Source organism: Alosa pseudoharengus, unplaced genomic scaffold, assembly GCF_046254945.1.
Source record: "Alosa pseudoharengus isolate Yale_2024_CS ecotype anadromous, Long Island Sound unplaced genomic scaffold, YU_APseudo_1.1 YU_APseudo_1.1_scf_8, whole genome shotgun sequence".
Lineage (NCBI taxonomy): Eukaryota > Metazoa > Chordata > Actinopteri > Clupeiformes > Clupeidae > Alosa > Alosa pseudoharengus.
This window is the reverse complement of record NW_027468870.1, coordinates 7,561,957-7,581,120: the sequence shown is the minus strand read 5'-3', so window position 1 is coordinate 7,581,120 and position 19,164 is coordinate 7,561,957. Positions and strand designations below refer to the sequence as shown.

At 43.4% G+C, this 19,164-nt stretch overlaps 1 protein-coding gene across 2 annotated transcripts in view; it reads right to left on the bottom strand.

Moving 5' to 3' along the window:
• Positions 1 to 18,703, bottom strand: part of gria1b (glutamate receptor, ionotropic, AMPA 1b) — a 42,654-nt gene extending 23,951 nt beyond the window's left edge. For both annotated transcript variants that reach the window (XM_076275326.1, XM_076275327.1), the window contains exons 1-9: positions 18,622 to 18,703; positions 18,298 to 18,432; positions 11,589 to 11,828; positions 6,912 to 7,096; positions 6,067 to 6,120; positions 3,121 to 3,279; positions 2,732 to 2,899; positions 2,175 to 2,279; positions 1,374 to 1,472 (exon numbers count right to left, since the gene is read on the bottom strand). In XM_076275326.1, coding sequence (XP_076131441.1) covers positions 1,374 to 1,472; positions 2,175 to 2,279; positions 2,732 to 2,899; positions 3,121 to 3,279; positions 6,067 to 6,120; positions 6,912 to 7,096; positions 11,589 to 11,828; positions 18,298 to 18,432; positions 18,622 to 18,703 — 1,227 coding nt within the window. The remainder of the gene's footprint in view (positions 1 to 1,373; positions 1,473 to 2,174; positions 2,280 to 2,731; positions 2,900 to 3,120; positions 3,280 to 6,066; positions 6,121 to 6,911; positions 7,097 to 11,588; positions 11,829 to 18,297; positions 18,433 to 18,621) is intronic.
• Positions 18,704 to 19,164: the final 461 nt, after the last annotated feature.

The following is a 19,164-nucleotide window of genomic DNA, read 5'->3' as shown; positions in this document are numbered from 1 at the left end:
GTAACATTTTTAGAGTTATTATGAGTCGTTAATAAGTAAGCAATAATGGGAAAACACAAATAATGGGCTGTGAACAGACGTGGATCATTTCTCTCTGTCGGCCCAGGGCTTTCCAACTGTGTTATTTACAACAGGAAGCTCCAGCAAACGCCCCTGGCTACAACTAAAGAGCCTCCGCCTCTGTCTCCTGTGTGCGGGTGAGTCAGAGAGTGGAGAACACACACACACACACAAGCACGCACAAAAAAAAAACAGAGAGAGAAAAAGCCCACACAATAGAGACAAACAATGTTTTTATAGTGGAATAGCCCTGTCTGAGAAATTCTCCACAACAATAAAGGTTCACAAGCAGTTCTACTATATGTAAACATATGTGAAAATGTGTTTTTTTTCCCCAATTTGTCAAAAAGACAAGTAATTTCCTCTGCTCAGCGTGATATATAAAGGACTCACTGTTTTTTTGGTGAATCCAAAATAAGCGTATCTGCTACTATTCTTTCCCGTCAGCTGGGAAAGCAAAAGCAACACTGGCATCTCCAAGGATTTGGGAGATGGAAAAAGCTGGGAAAGCAAAAGCAACACTGGCATCTCCCAGGGGAGGGCCTGGGGGACTATGGCCACCTGTGCACATGTGCAGTGAATCCCACCCAACAAAGGTCATTCATCTCCAGAATATCCCACCAGTCTCACTACCCTGAGCCCATAGCCACAGGCAGCTCATCAATAACAATCAGTTCTGACTGGAACTATTCGGAGGTGTCGATCTGACAAGCCTACAATGTGGACAAGTCTTTACAGTAAAAGGAGAGAGAAAGAGAGAGAGAGAGAGAGAGAGAGAGAGAGAGAGAGAGAGAGAGAGAGGGAGGAAGGGGATAAGAGGGGAGGGGAGGGGAGGGAGGGAGAGTCAGAAAGAGATAGGAGAGAGGAGTGACAGGAATGGCAGAGAGAGAGAGAGAGAGAGAGGCAGAGAAAATCACATTTAAATTCATCTTTCTCTCTGATGGGGACTTCATAGGCAGGGCAGTCCAAAGAACCTTTGGAAGAGCTCCCCGTTGCCAGAGCAGCTCTGTCAAATGAATTCATTTGCTAGCGCCGCTCCTCGCCTATAAGCTGTTGTCTGTCTGCTAAGCTGCTGCTGCTGCTGCTGGGGCTGACTCTGCCAGCTGCCGGCGCTGGGGGAAAAACAAGCGGCCTTCCTTCGCCTCGTGTCCTCTCGCGCTAATTGAGGAGGCAGAGGTATGATAAACTTTGCTGTGCCCTGGGCTATCCTATTTGGGTGTTCAGTTTCAAAACCCAAACACATCCATATGCATGATGTTTGTTGTTGTGCGCTCACACAGTTTGTAGGCATCTTCTCACGTGGCTGGACTTACAAGGATGGTGGTGACGACGTACGTCCTGTTGAGGAGCTGCGTCTCGTTGGCCGGGGAGTACGTTGCCGTGTTGACATATTTCTCGTTCCAGTAGCCCACCTGCAGCCAGAAATATGGGGGGGGGAAACGCATCGGCATGGAGTGCACAGGCATTTTTCTGTTCCGCTATTTATAGTTTAATAAATATTCATACAGAAGGCTTAAGAAGGAGCGCAATCACTTGAAATGCAGGCACAGCCCTTTCACTCCTGTGACTAACACTCCTCTCCTAGCACACTCTCGCAGCTGATAACGGCTCCGTGTCAAGACTTACAGCTTCTGTCTTCCACAATGACATTTTTGAAAGTGCTGCAATACTGACTTGGGTTGTATGGCTTTGCTGCATGTTCTCCAAGCTGAACCAACAACACACAACATTTCTGCTTCCATTTACTTTCCTTGTAAATGGCAATGTACAGTAAAGTAGGCCACAAACAATGGATGACTATGTGCAGTGAGTCTATTCTTTGTACAGTGACATACTAATGCATCTTCTTGGTACCATTTTGAAATATGACATCACTGACTTCAAACCTGCTAACACTTTTTCACAATTATTTTTCATTTATCAGTATTTCTTTGCTGTGAACACTTCTGCCATTGATGGTTGTTACACTATTACATGTACCTCATTTATACATTCTAAATGCCATTAATTACCTGAATGCATAAATTTAGTAATGACACTGCTTTATGGTTCTACCTGTCCTACATTGACAAAGAGATAAATCCACAATGAGCGAGGTGGCATTATCTCTCTACCTTTTTGGGTCCGGTCAGTCGGAGCTCCATCACGTCCACTGTGAAGTTAGTCCGATGGCCTTTGTCATTGAACTGGACGTGACCCGTGATTCCCTCAAACTGAACCTACACAGAGAGATCCAAAAATAAGACTGGCTGAAAGTGAGTCACAGCAGCCATGTCATTCCAAGGCCCAAGCCCAGGGACTAAAGACTGACAGGAACAGACACAGACACTGTGACAACACAGTGTATCCCAAACAGTCAGTATACACACACTGCAGAAGGAGGAAAATATGAATGAGATCAATTTCTCGAGTCATAAGAGAAAGACAATTTAAATTTGTAAATATCTAAAATAAACGGAATAAACACAGCATTTGAAATTATTAAAATTTTCACAACAGGAGTCCCAGAGGAAGAGCAAAAAAAAATCACTATGCTAAATAATATAAAAAAGCCCCTTGCTTGTTTGTGCGGTTGCTCTTTTCAAATGCAGTATGGTGGGGCCCTGAGCCACAGGGGGTCTCAGCCACCGACTCTCCCCAGCGTGGCGGCCGCTTGCTGGGCTTAGCCTACCTGCTGCAGGGCCCTCTGGATGTCGATGCCCTGGCCCCAGGGTGCCGGAGGATTGGCCAGGCACTCCCCGGCGTTCCCTCGCCGCGAAATGTCAATGCGCTGCCGCCGGAGGTTCTGGAAAGCAGTGGCCATCACCGTCACCCCGTCGTAGGTAAGCGCTCCAGTGTACTGCAGATAAGGAGGACGGTCCAACGGTTACAGCGTTGAAAGCTTATTAAATAAGACATGCATAATCCACAGATCTCATTTTGGAAAGCAGAGGAACAGGCAGAGTAAAATCCTCAGAAGGACTTTCACCTTTATTTGATTTCATTTTTTGATAGGTCTATCTGATTTCATTTAACCGTTCAACAGCCTCCATGTAAAGCTGTTCCTTTTTTCACATATACCTTCAGTCTTCTTTTGAGAATCTTAAGGTCTTTGCTGTCAAACTCCAGCCAGTCCTGTATGGTGCTGCTGACGAGGGGCGCCGTGTAGTTCATCAGCTGGAAGCCCGTCACGTTGGCGCCTGCCTTCTTGAACTCCGTCAGGTTCAGATCCATGAAACCCTTAAAGGCAGGAAAGGTCATGAACATGAACTGAACAGCAACTCAAACACACCAAGAGCAAGATAATGACCACACGTGGATGTCAGTACTAGAATCTGAAACTTCATGTAAGATGGGTGCTTAAGGATGCATAAAATAAATTCCAATGTGGATGTCGGTATCTTAATTTAATTCAAATAAATTCAATTCAGTTTTATTTATATAGAACCAATTACAGATAAGAGGTGAATGCATAGCATTTACTTCCAATAGTTGGTCATTCTGTCTACAGAGTATGTAACAGACTGTCATTTCCAGATACAGTCATCTTGTATGATGCTGAATGAAACTGAACAGTTGTACTCTGCAATACTGTCAATGCTGGGATGTTGTAAAATGGCAGCTGCATGATCCTGAAGTCCTGTTGTGGTGATACAGGTCAACAAGGAATACAATCTAATTAGATTGGAGTGTGTTCAACTGTAGCTGTTTATAACATGCCTGATGCATTCCGATGCATAATAAAGCCATGTTATGAGTAACTGAGGAACGGAGCGCCGCATTCCATGTTGCCTATTATCAGTTGTAAATAAGGCCTATAAAAGGGCTAAATCTCTTGTGAAAAGCAACATCTCTGCATCAGTCTGAAGTAGGCTCTCGATACAAACACTAATGCATGAAGCCTCTACAGTTGCCATTTTATTCTTATAAGAAGAACTCCGTCTATTCTCGTCACCACATCAATGTATAGATTGCCCTTTAAATGTCAAGATCATGTTGACCCCAAAACAGGCGAGAACATTCTTGCCATTGCAATACAACATGCTTAACAAGAACACACATTCTGGAGGTAACGTAAATGCTGATATTACATAGAAGTCAGGAAAACAAAGGAGGATACATTTACTGCTAAACATCAGCAGAATCAGAAGCTAAAAACAAGGCTACAGAATCACAGTCTTACAGAGGGATTATATCTCTCAGATAGATTGTTGTTAAATCAGTAAATGCTGGTTAAGTGCTTTAGTTTATTTAACAGTCTTCTCTTTATGTTGCGATTAACAACCAGCACTTGATGGCATCTTTTTTCCCCTCTGATCCTGTCTACAGCACCCTCTGCATTTATTACCACCACTGCTAGAGTCAAACAGAGGGAACACAGAAGATCTTGTGTTTTGCTAAAAATATTTATTTATTTATCATGCATTGTCTTTTGCATTGAGAGATTAAAATAAATTGATGATTTTTATACCTCTTTTTTTACTTTACTGAAATTTACCAGGGGGATATATATGTTTATGTATATGTGTATATCGGAGAGAATGCTGTGTGATCTCTCTCTCTCTCTCTCTTCTGTGTGTGTGCGCACATTTGTGAGTTCTCATATTAGGCGATTTCTCACACAGATATGGAACCCATGGGGCCTTCCTCTCCAGAAGTGTGGCAGCATTCATGCAGCCTTTATTGTCATCATTATTTATAACTTGACATGTTTTTTCATTATTCCACAATCCAATTATGTGCCTAAGTGTATACTTCTTAAATTGCAATTTGATGGTAGAGGATCCCATTATGAACCTAACAATACAAAGTTCAATGAAGTCATAGCTCAGCTCGACAAGCGTTTATACAACCGTTCATGCCTAATTATAATACATTAAATAAAAATTTGTGACATTTCTTTTACTCCTCATTTTTATATGTAGGCCTACATAAATATAGACAAATAAGCCCAGTAGTACCCCATGTTTATTTACATACATCCACACTAGAAATATGAAACAGTGCATATGGTATATGCCACTATGCATTCTCTGTTGAAAGATCTAAATTTCAAATCTGCTATGTTCTTACAAGCATCTTAAAGGTTGTATCAGCGATAGCGGGGATACGTCACTTCTGTTGATGTTCAAACAAAACAGAGAGCTAGCTCGCTGCTCCCTCCAACTCCCTCCCGTGCAATTAAAACTCTCCTAAACGCGCATCTCGCCGGTTATTGAAACACTTTATTTTGCCTTTGAGTGGTTGCCAACCCTTGTTGATAGCAATTGTTTTTGTGTACAGATCTCGGAGCCTAAGCTGCCTACAGAGATGAGTTTTTTTGACAGCGTTTTTTTGCTTATGGGGCAGGCAGCTAGCGGGTCGTTAGGAAAGATTAGATGAATGTGATCATTATTTTTGGGCCTTAAATCACTGATACAACCTTTAATAATCTCTGAAATGTGTCTTTTCAGTGATTCAAGGTCCATTTTGAAGAATAATCACACTCACATATGCATACATGATGCATGCACACGCACACGCACACGCACACGCACACACACACACACACACACACACACACACACACACACACATGCAAACTGAGTCATATGTGCAGGCACACAGATAAACACACTTGCAAATCCATACTCTCTCAGTCAGGCACACACACCACAAACACACACACACACACACACACACACACACACACACACACATACACTCCCACACATGAAAAGAGAGAGGAAGACAAGACTGATGCCTTGAAGGAGCAGAAATGATAATTCCCTTGCTCAGCGGGTAATCAGCAATCTGTCTGCATTGTGCTCTGCATTTAAAAGCTGTGACGCTTCTTTCGGCCTGATACAAAGAGGATGAATTAGCACCACTACATGGAACAATGCCACTATTGATTTCGTTCAACTTTTGGCCGCACACAAAAGACTGTGTGTAAGGCAAGTGGTCGATTGACATGCAAGCTCTTTGCCTTAAGCATGAAGGTTCAGTTTGGGGTGAGAGAAAGGTAGCATATTTACTGGTACTCACCAGGTTTGCTAGGATGAAGTGGTATGTTTTGAGGTTTTTCTTCTGGGCTGCAATCTGTGAAGATAAATGCACATTGAAACACTTTTTTTTCCTTCTTTAAATACTCTCAAGAACTTCCGCCATTTTATTGACTGAATTGGCGACTCGTTTATCAGCAATAGAGATTAAAGGCTCTGAGGCTGGGTTCTGCCTCTGCTTCGGCTCCTCCACATAGAAGCTAATCAGACCCATCTCTCTAATTGCACACCTTCCCTCGCATGTGAGGAATGTCTGTTATCGGCAGAGAGGGGGCAGCTGCAACAACATGGAGGGGAGGGGGTGATAGGTTGGGGGGGGGGGGGGGGGGTTGGCATCTGTCACTGTGGGAGGGCCAATTATGGGCTTAATGACTACATGTGCACACCCTGCATTATAATTGCATATACACCTGCGATCAGCACACCCTGGCAAGCTCTCCTGGGTTAAAAGTTAAAAGTGTGGCAAACGTTAGATCTATCACTCCTGCAAGTGGGTGATAAATCTAGCAAGGCAAATTGCCACAAGAATATCAATTTAGTTTTAAAATAGTGCATGTAATGCATTAACAACTAACAAATACGTCAAAAAGTATCTGAGTGAATTCAAAAATGTATTGTATAAATAATGACAAAAATTGGACACATTGTTGTGTTCTTTCTCTCTTTAGATTCACGTCTGCTGAATATTCAGATGAAATAAGCCCTAGCTGGCTAAGCATTCACTCCACAAATCGAGAGACCCGCCGCTGCAGCTTGTACTCCTCAAGTCTGCAATTACAGACGGCTATTGACGTATTGACGCGGTGATGTCAGTCATGACATAATTACCAAGTTGAGGATGGAGTTGAGCCTCTCAAGCTCGCAGTCTAGAATGATGCGGTAGTCCTTCTTAATGTCCAGGTCCTGGATGACCTTCAGAAAGGCCGTCTCTGTCAGACTGTCCAAGTTTACCGAGGTCACCTTCCACGTCTTTTCGGCCGACGTGTCCAGGATCTTCTGCAGAACTGTCAGACCTATCAGAGAAAAGACAATAGCGGCGTGCGCCACCGGCAAGTTAGCAGCTAGCTCTTGTTGTCAGCATTTTAAATACCCATTTGATACCCAGTAGGCTACTCCACGCTAAACAAACTTTGACACCATTCAAATCAGCTCGAGTTTCTTGGACTGGTCGAGAAGTGATCAGAAAAGAAGCTTCAGCGTCTGTATGTTGGCCAGAGCTTCACATCACATTAGCAAACAGCATGCATGCCTGCTTCATGTTGGACTATTCAAAACCACACAGCAAATGTGTGTCATTTCGCTTGAGTTCTGAATTCAAAACCACCAAATGCAGAATTTAAAAATGTTCCGTCAAGAGAGAGAGAGAGAGAGAGAGAGAGAGAGAATAAGTTCTTTGCATGATAAGGATGTGGAGGCATATGTTTGAAGCCAGCTAGTCCGAACACATTATGCAGAGTCTGGATTGATCACAGCAAGGGCTTTCTATGAAGTGGGGGAAAGTTTCTCAATCCCCCCCAACCACGCTGGTCTTCAGCCTTCCCGTCATCCATTCATGCCTCTGCAAACCCTTGAAGAATAGGCTACTAGGCCTACTAACAAGACGGGATGAGCAGAAGTGAGAAGCCTCAGCTCAACAAAGCACTGTCTCTAAGCAAAGAAAGTTCACACACCGTTATACTTCTTCCCCTTTCCAGACTTTTGCACTGCACTTGGCACCAAACTGGCTTTCAAAAGAAATGTTTTATACCCAGATGGATGGTGTTTTATTTTTTTACCATCCTAAACCTTGAACCTTGTACTGTACACAGACGACAATCAAGTCTTTCTCGTCAAAGCCTCCATAAACACAATGGGAGCAGCACATACAATTCCCAACAAAACCCAGCTGGATAACTTCAAGATTGTGCATCACTAATAAAAGGCTAAACTAAAAACAAGCCTGTATCTTTCAGCCATTCCTTGTTGTGCGTCTCTTAAGTCATACGACCACATGCAGCTCAACTCCTGCTTTCTCCTACACTGGCACGTCATGGTACAGCGAAACTGGAGCTCTCATTTTCTTGATTGCCGGTTGGTGTTTATTCCTCATTGGTGGTGGTTTCTGTGAGCCATGTAAAGCTCCCTTGGCTCATACCTACAGCTGAGCAGGATGCATATCGGGGCCGTTAGTCATAATTCTTCGACCACATTCCTGCTCAACGCGTCCTGACAGTCCGTCATCAGTATCAAAAGCAAGCTGATATAATTGGGTTTATTACGGAGCACATCTCTCTTACATTGGCCTAGTGGGGGTTTGTCATTAGGTGAGGACTCTGGAGGGCGAAAGCGTATCAAATTAGACTGCTAGCTGCTACTGCATCCTGAGGACCAAAATACACACAAATTATTTGTCGGATGTGAGGGACGTTTTCCAATTTCCAGCCAATTTTAGCAACGTGTTGTTAACGAGGATTTGAAAGATGTGTTTACTAAGATGAGGACCGAGGGTTGCAGGGCCTTGTTTTAAAAAGGTAAGGGATAAATTGAATGCAGGATAAACAAAAGGAAAATTTAACATTTGACATAATCTAAACTGGATGCCTCTACTTTGCAAGTTTAGAGTTTTATTTAGAACAATTCCAGTTTTAAAAAGTTGTAGTCTGAGTGTGTGTTTTTTTAAAATCTCACTGACATAGTTTTTATTTAGTTGTGCTGGTATGGTGGTGAGGTATGCTCCAAGGGTATATTTTTTTTCATTTCAGTTCATACCTTGGCACCTCTCTGATCGCTGACAAGTGTATTTCAATGATAAGCTTGGTGGTCAACATGAAGGACATGCATATGGATCTACGCATAATTTCAACTTCAAAGACACTAAATTGTAAACTCAACCTCAGGCGGTAAGCAAGCGGCTTCAAAGCACATTTTGATCAACTCCAAACACCTACAGTAGCAGCAAAACAGCATTTGTAAGCAGTCAGAAAGGTCCAACCGAGAGAACGGCTGGAATACAGAATGAGCAGCGACTGAAACCTTAGCTAGACTTGACTAGTCGATATTTTGACAGACAGGCTTGAGTTAGAGAGATGGCTGATTCCTTGTAAATAAAAGATATAAGATGAGGAGAATTTGACTGAAACCAAACATTACATTCAGCATGATGAACTGTACTATGAAGTGAAGTGTTTTTTTCCACTCCTAGTACTTTGTGCTATTTAGCCCTCATAATCAATGGGGTAGGCTGATACCATGACACCATTACTATTATTAGGGATAAAAGCCTTGCTTTGATGGATGGGGAATTCAGGAATAACTTTTACTGCACTACTGAAGTTAACTACTGCAAAGATACACATTCACATCTAAAAAGGAACTATGGAGATAGATGCAATTCGCCTATATGGTTTAATAGTCATATTTGAGCAGTCATAACGTTAACTAAAACCATTGCCTGATATAGTCAATACCGGTGTGCCTAGTAGCTTTTCCAGGTCTCACTCTCACAATTTCCTATTCAGTTCCCCTCCATTTGAGGTAGGAGTAGGATTCTTCCAGCGCACAAAGACATTGAATACATTACAAATCCCTTTGCATTTTCCAAGCTACATATAGTAACAGATTAAGTGGAGATTTGCTAATTATAGCCAATTCTTGGGTTATGCAACAGATGCCAAAACTAGGTTTGTCAGTGAAAAAGCGGTGAGCTGGCCAGTGTATTTTGTGTTCATTAAAAGACTGTGTCGGATCGAATTTTGAAATGCCTCTCCAGCCTTTTTTGCAGCGTTGATGCTCTCCTGTAGTCTGCATGTGTGTGTGTGTGTGTGTGTGTGTGTGTGTGTGTGTGCGGGCGCGTTTGAGCTTGTCTCGGCAGCTGTGAAATTGTCTCGCACCGCAGAGCAAACCAGCTTTATCGCCCACTGAGCAGCACTAACCTGCAGATAAACTGGGCAGTGAGAGAGAGCACAAGAAACAGAGAGAGGGGGAAACGTGAGATGGAGAGAGAGAGAGAGAGAGAGAGAGGCAGAGAGAGAGAGAGAGAGTCCTATCTGTTTCGCATTACTGTTCCCCCATACTACTGCACCAGTGCAGATAAGGATGCGAGACGGAGGAGATGAGCGTATGGGATTGGCACAGAGAAACAAGCTTGGCCCCAGTCGACTCCTCTTCCGCTCTCTCTAATGCTTTCACTCACCTGCCCGTCACACATTCTCCAAATGTCACACAACAACGGATTGAATTTCTACCCGTCGCCATTTGACCCTAATTTACCTTTTTTTTAAACATTCATCAGCAATACCAGCTCAATAAGACACGTTTCCATGCCTGACTTTATCCAGGATGCGTAAATCGAACAAAATACATTGTGAAGCAGTCAAACTTTTAGTTAGTTAGTTATTTTGCAAACACAACAGAAAGCTGATTGTCCTGTAAAGGTATGAAATTTATGAAAAATAATCACCTAGTCCCCACCACTGAGAGACAAAACCTACTAATCAGTGACATTGGATTGGATTATACATTCCAATAATGAGGAACGTATTCATTAATTTAAGTGTGCATGCGCGCACACACACACACACACACACACACACACACACACACACACACACACACACAAAAACACGCTCTTCCATAAAGGGGTTTAAAATAACCTTGCAATACGGTATCCAGGCAACAGGAGAAGGGCAGTGGGGATTCCAGTGGTATAAGGATGGCATGGAAGCGTCAATGACCTTGACTTTGCAGCTCAGTGGTGGCCCCCATGAGTAAGACAGACAAATCAAAGACATGCTCATCTCACTGTATGAACAGCCCATCCAAAAGCAAGTCAATTAGACAAATACCAAGAGCCATCTTCAAGGATGACAGCGTGTATGACTACAGAGAAGCCACTGTGGTAACATTACATGCTGGATTATATAACTCAACTGGTCATCTGAGACCTTGTGCTCATTACTTCATTTGTTGTTGTCTCTGTACAGTCCTGAAACTGAACTTGATGCCTTGGTTCACGATGACACACGCTGATGAGGTGTCACAAGATTATTGGCTGAAAATGGGTGGACGAGCACCAGATAAATATGGCCTGCTTCACAGAGATGAGACGAGTGGAAGACTACAAAAGTTGTGGATGCCCACCCATGCACAAAACATGCATCACAAATGTTTTCCAGTGTTACAAGCAGATCATTAAGCAGCACTGCATCCCCAGAGCTTGACAAACTAGGTCTGGAACTGCCACTACAAATGAAAGGATTCAGAAATACTCTGAATACACAATAGCATTTCTTACCCTGTCGTATCCTCACAATTTCACAAAGACACAGAGATGAAGGGCTAGAATTTCCAACACCCTCAGCAGTTTAAGTTGAACAGAATACATTGAGACATACCGCATCCTCATTGTCCTCAACCTGCCTTCCAGTAATACTCTTAATAATGCATGCTAATATAGCATGTGCACATATAAGATGGGACTTTGACATGCAAAGTCCTCATATCCACTCAAACGGAAGGGAGACCTACCTGAATCCGAGCTGTACATATAGACAAACTTCTTCCACTTGTAGTACTCCACGAGGTCTATTAGGGCATCCTGCAGCTCCGGCCGAAGCTGGATGACAAACTGGTTGTTGGTGTCGATGGGGAAACTCGGCGTGACGAAGCAGACATGCAGCGCGCCACAGAAGGACATGAGCATGTTCATGGTCTTCTTGTCATATAGTCCAATGATGGCATAGACTCCTTTGGAAAACTGCGAACAAACTGGTGAGGGAGAAGAGAAGAGAAGAGTTAGGCAAGATCATTAACACATGCAAGAGGGGAGAAGCATAACTTGGCTATTTTGGTCATTAAAAATTGAAGCAGTGTAGCAGATCTGCCAGAGAGTGCTGAGGCTCCAAAAGGACTTGCCTGCAAGCCTTGTTCACCTCAGCCTGGCGTCAACTTGTAATATTTCGTTCCTTAGATTAATGATTTTTAATTGGTCCAGAGTGTCACGCTCTGTCTGCTTCCTAAAGTGGTCTAGGTCTTTTGGACTCAGTCTTAATTAACGAAAATAAATCATGAACATATCCATGGCTCATGCATCAATAACAAACAATTAATAAAGTGGGTACAGTATGTGGCTCTTCAGAAACTTATGCCAGAGCAATGCTGTAGGCGCATCCACTATTAATGCCAGGCAGTGATCACAACCCAATAGATACTGACAAGTGTTACAGTATTGCCAGTTATTATGTAACAAGTCCCAGCATGCTTATGTGCATAGTACTTGTATCTGCTGTGAAGAAAACATGATTATTCTAGGAATCCAACACACAGATCAGCCACTTTGTTTAATACATTGCACTTCAGGCTGTTGGTTCTTCATATGCCACAAATGAATCTCAATGAGGTGTAAATTAGCACACATAAGGTCAGCCATGATGCTGTGTCATATGCTTTGCATCGGGGAAGGAGGGAGAGAGGGAGGAAGGGAGGGCTGTTTCTCTGTTGCCTGAGGGGCTCTTGGCAGCGATACCGTACCGCTGGTCGCTACGGGGGCCCAGAGGTGAGTGATCATCCCTGATCCCCAGCACAGATCTGAAGGTCCCCGCTACAGAGATCCATACCAACGTCCCCAAGCTTCCCCGTGCTCTATATGCCATAAGGGCCTGTCCGGCTCACTGGAGCTCCTTTTGGAGTGAAGCACCAAGGCCTGACAGCGGTGATAATTAATAACGACCCAAGTGTCCTTCGCTGGGCTTACTTTCAAGCCTGGCGCCTTTAAAAAGGGCTTACGGGGACCAGGCTTAACTGAAGCCGCGCTGTATATCAAAACAGAAAGAGGCTTGTCATTGGCCTGAAATGTGGCTTTTGTGGTGAGCTCCTGACTGTGAAGAGAGTGCAGGTTCCATCGGATGGGCAGAGCACTGTGTTGTGGAGTATGTACCAGTCAAAGGGTTCATGTCTAAGGAAGGGTTTGGACCAAAAATGTCACATTTGAAAAGACCATTACATTAGTTTGGGAGCTGCATCTACCATGCTGCAGACTCTATACTTTTTCCCTGTGTTGCAAAGCCCATTTAAGGTTGCATGCAAGGTTATTCGTGTATTTGACAATAGGGTTAACTGTTCTGATTATTTGCAATGGGGCACTTGACAGCGTATTGATGTAACATCGCTTTGTAATGTGACACCCCTGTAGTGGTTTTACAGAGCTCCTTTAAGGGTTCTTGCAGGAGGACAAGGTGAAGTACTCTTCAAACCCAGGAGAGGAGGTGGGTTGTGGCTCAGCTGAGTAATGATGAAATCATCAGACTCTTGGAGAAATGTCCAAGATATCACTGGTCATGTTCTATTTGCCTCCAAATCACCAGCAGCTTTCCAGTGTTTCTGTCCACAGTGCCTGAGACGAGTCCAGTCAGTGTGCATTAGGGGCCCTGGCACTCGCTTTCCTTTCATCCCTGGGCTGCCCTGGGTCTCTCATCCACTACTACTACACAGACATAAGGGAGAAGGTCAGGGTTCACCCCCCCCCCCCTCCCCTCTCCACACACACACACACACACACACACACACACACACACACACATGCACTCACAGCCATGAGGCATTAGATAAACATATCCGATCCCTGACACTGTATGAGCCCTGGTGCCCTACTTGTTTCCCCGTTGCCCTCAGCCCTGGTCCTGGTGGCATTTCATATCAGGCTAATGAGATACCTGTCAACAGCAATCAACACTGAAGGCCCCCTTAACTGACCTATATCATCATGTAGGATGCTGTGAGACAGTGCATGTCTGACAAGTACTTTATTTTTAAACAGATATTTTTTTTTTTTTTGCTTCTTGTTGCCCAGAGCTGGCAGTCTCACTGCAACGCTACACCACAGCTGGTCCTTCACAGCTGATCTCACCCACCGAGAGAGACATATAATCATCAACGCAGAGCAGTACCTCTCCAAGACAAATGCACTGCAGCAAGGGGCTGTTACAAGGGGACAGGTCGTGTTCCCTCACATATCAGTCGACTGTCCGTCTTCTTCTCCCGACTGCGCACGCCTCAGTTTGGGTTCAGGGCTGCCGTTGGAGGGGGGGATCTGATCAGGGATGCGCGAGAATGCGGGCAGCCGACTGGAGGCGACACATAAAGCTGGGTTTGTCTTAAACCCCATTACTTTCATGTCCGCCACCTCAATGGAGCCCTTTGGACCTTAGCTGATTGGCATGCTGCGTACGCTGGGGTCTGGCTGCGTGTCGCAGTGATCTCAGGACTGATCCTCTGCCGGGAAGGGGGGGACCCAGAGCCGTCTCTGACTAACAAATCAAATGCAGCGGACAGGCTGTCAGGCCGGGAAAGGCTGTAAAGGTGCCGTGACATGTCTGCCACGCCATCCGTGTTCTGGCTAAGGTCAGCACAGCTATCTCAACACATACAGCAATGCACTGCGCGTGGAAAGTTAAGAGAGGAGGAAGTAGTGTACCTGCAGTAGTGCCCTGGTCTTTTCACATAAGGCAACACTTCTCTTATTTAACTTAAACACAAATGTACGCAGATAACTGTCTGCACATAACCTACGCATGTGTCTCAACTTCACTTAAAATTGGCATAAATAGCTAATAATAAACTGGTTTCTGGTGTGGTTTGCCTGTCTATGTTATTGTCAGTTTGTGTAGGATTATGGGCCATACAATCCATACAATCTTACAGTGGTGCCAACTCACCAGGAGGCTCGTGGAGTTTAGTTTCACTTTCATTTTCATGACATTTGGCCACTGATTTCTAAAGAATAGAGATCAGTGCATTTGGCCTTAGCAGAGGTCTGCACTTTCTAAGTGGCCCTCTAGTTCTCAGCCATGTAAATTAACTGATATTCAGTGCTCCTCTAAAGGTTTATTTCCACATGCAGGGTTTCCAAGTGAGGACATAACCATGAAAGGGGTCAGAGTTGGGGCATCCCTGACAAAGTACCACAGCATGTCTGAGCACTTAAAACTGACCAAACTGATCTCCTGTGTCTCTGTATCGACATCGCTTGTTCAGACAACATCTTGCCACAGCCTATAAAGGTGCGCTATCATCTGAATACTCCGAGCTTCCCTTGAAATGGTAATTTCAAACACCGACTTGCCCCCCCTAGAGAGCACCTGTCTCACTCCAGCTAAAGATTGTCAATCCCCTCCCACTTAAATGGATTTTTTAGCTTTACCTCTCTGCCCTACTCTTCATTGAGCTGATGTGTGGTGCACTCTGAGCCGATATAGTAATTCTCAAATCTGAACACCAGAGAGTAATCAGTTTAGCTATGTTGCTATGAATGAATAATAGATTAAATGGGTTTGCAGTGGCAGTTCCCTGCTAAACGATTAGCCAGGGATCCATAGAGATGGGAGAGCCACTTGGCGACCGCTCACTGTTCCTATTGGACCAAACATGGCTAGCAGGCATCTCTGTGCAATTTTAAACAGTTTGAGGTTTCGCACAAACATTCATTCATACACATATAAACACACACACACACACACACACACACACACACACACACACACACACACACACACACACACACACACAGGTGCCTCTTACATAACTTTTAGTGGTGATGAATGAAACGAGTCCGGAAATTTGAAAAAAGAAAAGAAAAAAAAGGAGATCTTCTGAAGTCTACTGGCAAACACTTCATTAGGACTGAGGCATCTGTCACAAGAAAATAAAGAACTGAACATACTGTATCTGCTTATGGAGGTCCAACACTCTTCTGATGCTCTGACACAACAGGACAATTCTAATGCAGCAGCAGCAAAAAAAACACCCCGAGATAATCAACCAATTTTTTCTCTCCGTACCTCTTTCCCGGTGAGTCATTTGCTGATAAGGTGCTCCACATGCACATGTGAAGAGTTGAATTTTAAGTGGCCGAGAACCACATTAGCTGCATAAATGAAGTCCTTCATACATGTATGTACAGAAAGAGGAGCTGAGATTGTATGAATGCCTTGCGCTATTTTCACCATCCTCGACATCAGCTTACTATAATGCATTTCCACTGGAGACCATTGCGACTAACACCTCCATTTGCATAATGAATCCAATGCCATTTGTATTTACAACTTAATCCATGCTGTGGAATGGAGTTGTGAAAGGACAACAACTGATAAACAAATAGAGAAACCATGAATAAACAAGCTAAAGTAGATGCAATGCAATGACTCCTAATAACAAAAGATGAATATTTAAGACCCACTCTCCCGTTGCGCTCCAAATAACCCTGCTATTTAAAATGGATACATTTTGTTTTATGGGGGGTCACTAATGACTTGGATGCTTGCATATGTGGAATACTCTGCTTGCATACAAAATATAAAATGCACATAAAGTCCATAAAGCGTAAACGGCACAAAATGATTCATTCAAAGAGTCGTGCACAGCACTGACATTCCATTATTTGACAATCAGGAAAAAATCAATTGAAATTGCAAGACCCATCATGCATTCATGGTCTGCAATAGTGCCAAATGGACATGTTCTTCTCAATCTAATAGACCTTCTTTAGAAGAATTATCAATTATTCATTTCAATCTGTGTTCAGCCAAATGATGTTTAGTGCAATTAAACATCTTTTAGCAGGCCACGCTAAAGTGCAAAGAAAATGACAGGGCCTTCATATAACAGGCAACTAATGTCAGTTCTAACTAGACCGTGGTGCTGCCCTCTTCTGGGCTAAAGTAATGTTGTACACCAACTTGACCATGTTTTTCTAGGAGGCAATATAGCAGGAGAGTTTAGCTGAGTGACTGTGTGAACTTTTTAAAATTCTGCTGATGTGGCCAGCACAAACCAGAAACTAATTTACACCTTGGCCTCTCAGATTAGAAGAATCTTTCCTCAAGTCATTCACACTTAATGGGGAGCTGGGAGGTGTGTGTTGTAGTGGAAGAAAAACTACAGGCCGAGATGGGTATAAAGAACAGATGACAGGATGGAACTACTTTGTTCTGCACAAATAAATGCCTTTTACTGGCATGTAATAAATGCCTTTTACTGGGTTGGTTAACTACACTTGTGGTGCATCTCCATCACACACTGTGGATGAACAAGAGCTTTGCAAGACATTTCAGAAAATGTGTTGCAGCAGAGAGAGGTGAATACAAAGGATAAACCTACTGAATGAAATCAGCACTGTGGTAGTGCCACTATGATTCAGAACAAAAGGGGTTATCTCCCCTCTCTCTCTCTCTCTCACACACACACACACACACACACACACACACACACACACACACACACACACAGTCAGTGAACAGCAGGTAGCTTTACATCTGCCCTTTAAGAGGGTTCATCTAACTTGTAAGATTTACCTGGCAACCCGTCATCACACAGCACAGCAAAGCCTTTTTCAAAGCACTGATAAAGCACTGTCTTCAATAGTGTCTCAATTACCTATATGATATCTGGACTGAAAAAGAACAGCATGCTAAACATGTGTGAGAGAAAATGATAAACGTTAGACTCCGGAAGGCTCCATATTACACTACATTCTACCAACAGTAGTCACAAATATGTCAGCTAGACACAGTGCGATGAGGATGTCGTCTGTGCTGTCTCATCTGTTTACATATCAACTACAGTGCAGTTATGTTCCCAGTCATTCAAAGCACACATCTTTCTTTTTCTTTTCTTATCTTTCTCTGTCTCTTTCAGTCAGTGTACACACTTCTGTCTTTCCTGTCAACCTGCCTGCTTTAATGTATAACTCATCTCTTGCTGTCTCACTGGCTTTCACTAGGCAGTGGCTTCACCTTATCATTTCCACAGACAAAAAGTTCAAAGATCCTGCTGACGCATACAATGAATCCCAAATTAAACTTATTGCCACAAACACCAAAATAAACGCAATGTTTTTGTTCTATTGTAACCATAATCTGCCCAATGCCAAATCTGCCTGAACGTGACATTCCCAAACCAGCTAAATCATTTCTCGAATTTGGATGTCAAACTACAAAGATTAGACACTGTAGGGTTTTTTTCAGCTGCAACAATTTCAAATACAATCGGACGTCTGTTTTACTTGGTTCACTTCTAGTGCATGTTTAGTTTTAGGGTTTATAGCAACAGATAGATGACAACTCTTTTGTTATGGTCTCTCCCACGCATACTGTAGCATCAACGTTGATGCGATAGGATGATTATGTTGCTTCAAGGCACTCACCTTCCACAATCAACAACATCAAAAACAGGAGCAACTTACATGCGTATGTCATGGCAAAGCTGCTCCCTGTATCAACCATGTCCACTTGTGGTACCAGTTTAGGGATATCCTGATGTCGAGAAAGCGCAAATCGAAAAACCTCATATTCGTGGGAACCGGTGGGGAACAATCCTCCTGTTACCAAAAACCAAAACCATTGAAAACATTAATGTTGAAATCACTACAACGTTTTAAATACGACGATTGTGAGTAAACAGCCCGTCTCTATTCCTGCCTGATGTGAATTTAGGAAGTTCATGTCAATCTTACTTCGAATGAAGACAATGCTGAGTGGGTTTACAGTTATTGACTAAAAATACTTACCTATATTAATATTACTTGGAAAACTTGAACCTAAACAAAAGCCGACAACACTAGTGAGGAGAAAGGCGAAGCTTCGCTGCATATTTCCGTTTGCATTGGCGACGCAAAGAGAGCCAAATTCCAAGCAGATATTCTGACGCGCATCCGTCAGTTCCCACACAATGTGCCCATAGTACAGACTAACTGAATTCGCAGAGCTCTACACAAGTCTCTCCTCTCCCCGCTGCAAGCGCTGCGCTTGAGGTAATAACCGTGGCAACTGAGGAACCGTGATACCGCGCACCCTACCAACAAATGAAACGACTCAATAGTGTCAGCAAAGGGGTCACGATTGTTTTCTTAACAGTCAGCGCATTTTTTGTTGTCCTCTATTCACACTCAGAAGCGTGGAAGTCTACCGTTGGATGTGATTCCAAATATGTAAGCCCCTCCGCAGACTGTACCATTTACTCTTTTATCCTTATCCTAACGATTTGATGACGACGCGCTGTGCTACTTCAGTTTGAAAAGAAAGAGAGCAACAACAACGACAACAACGATATA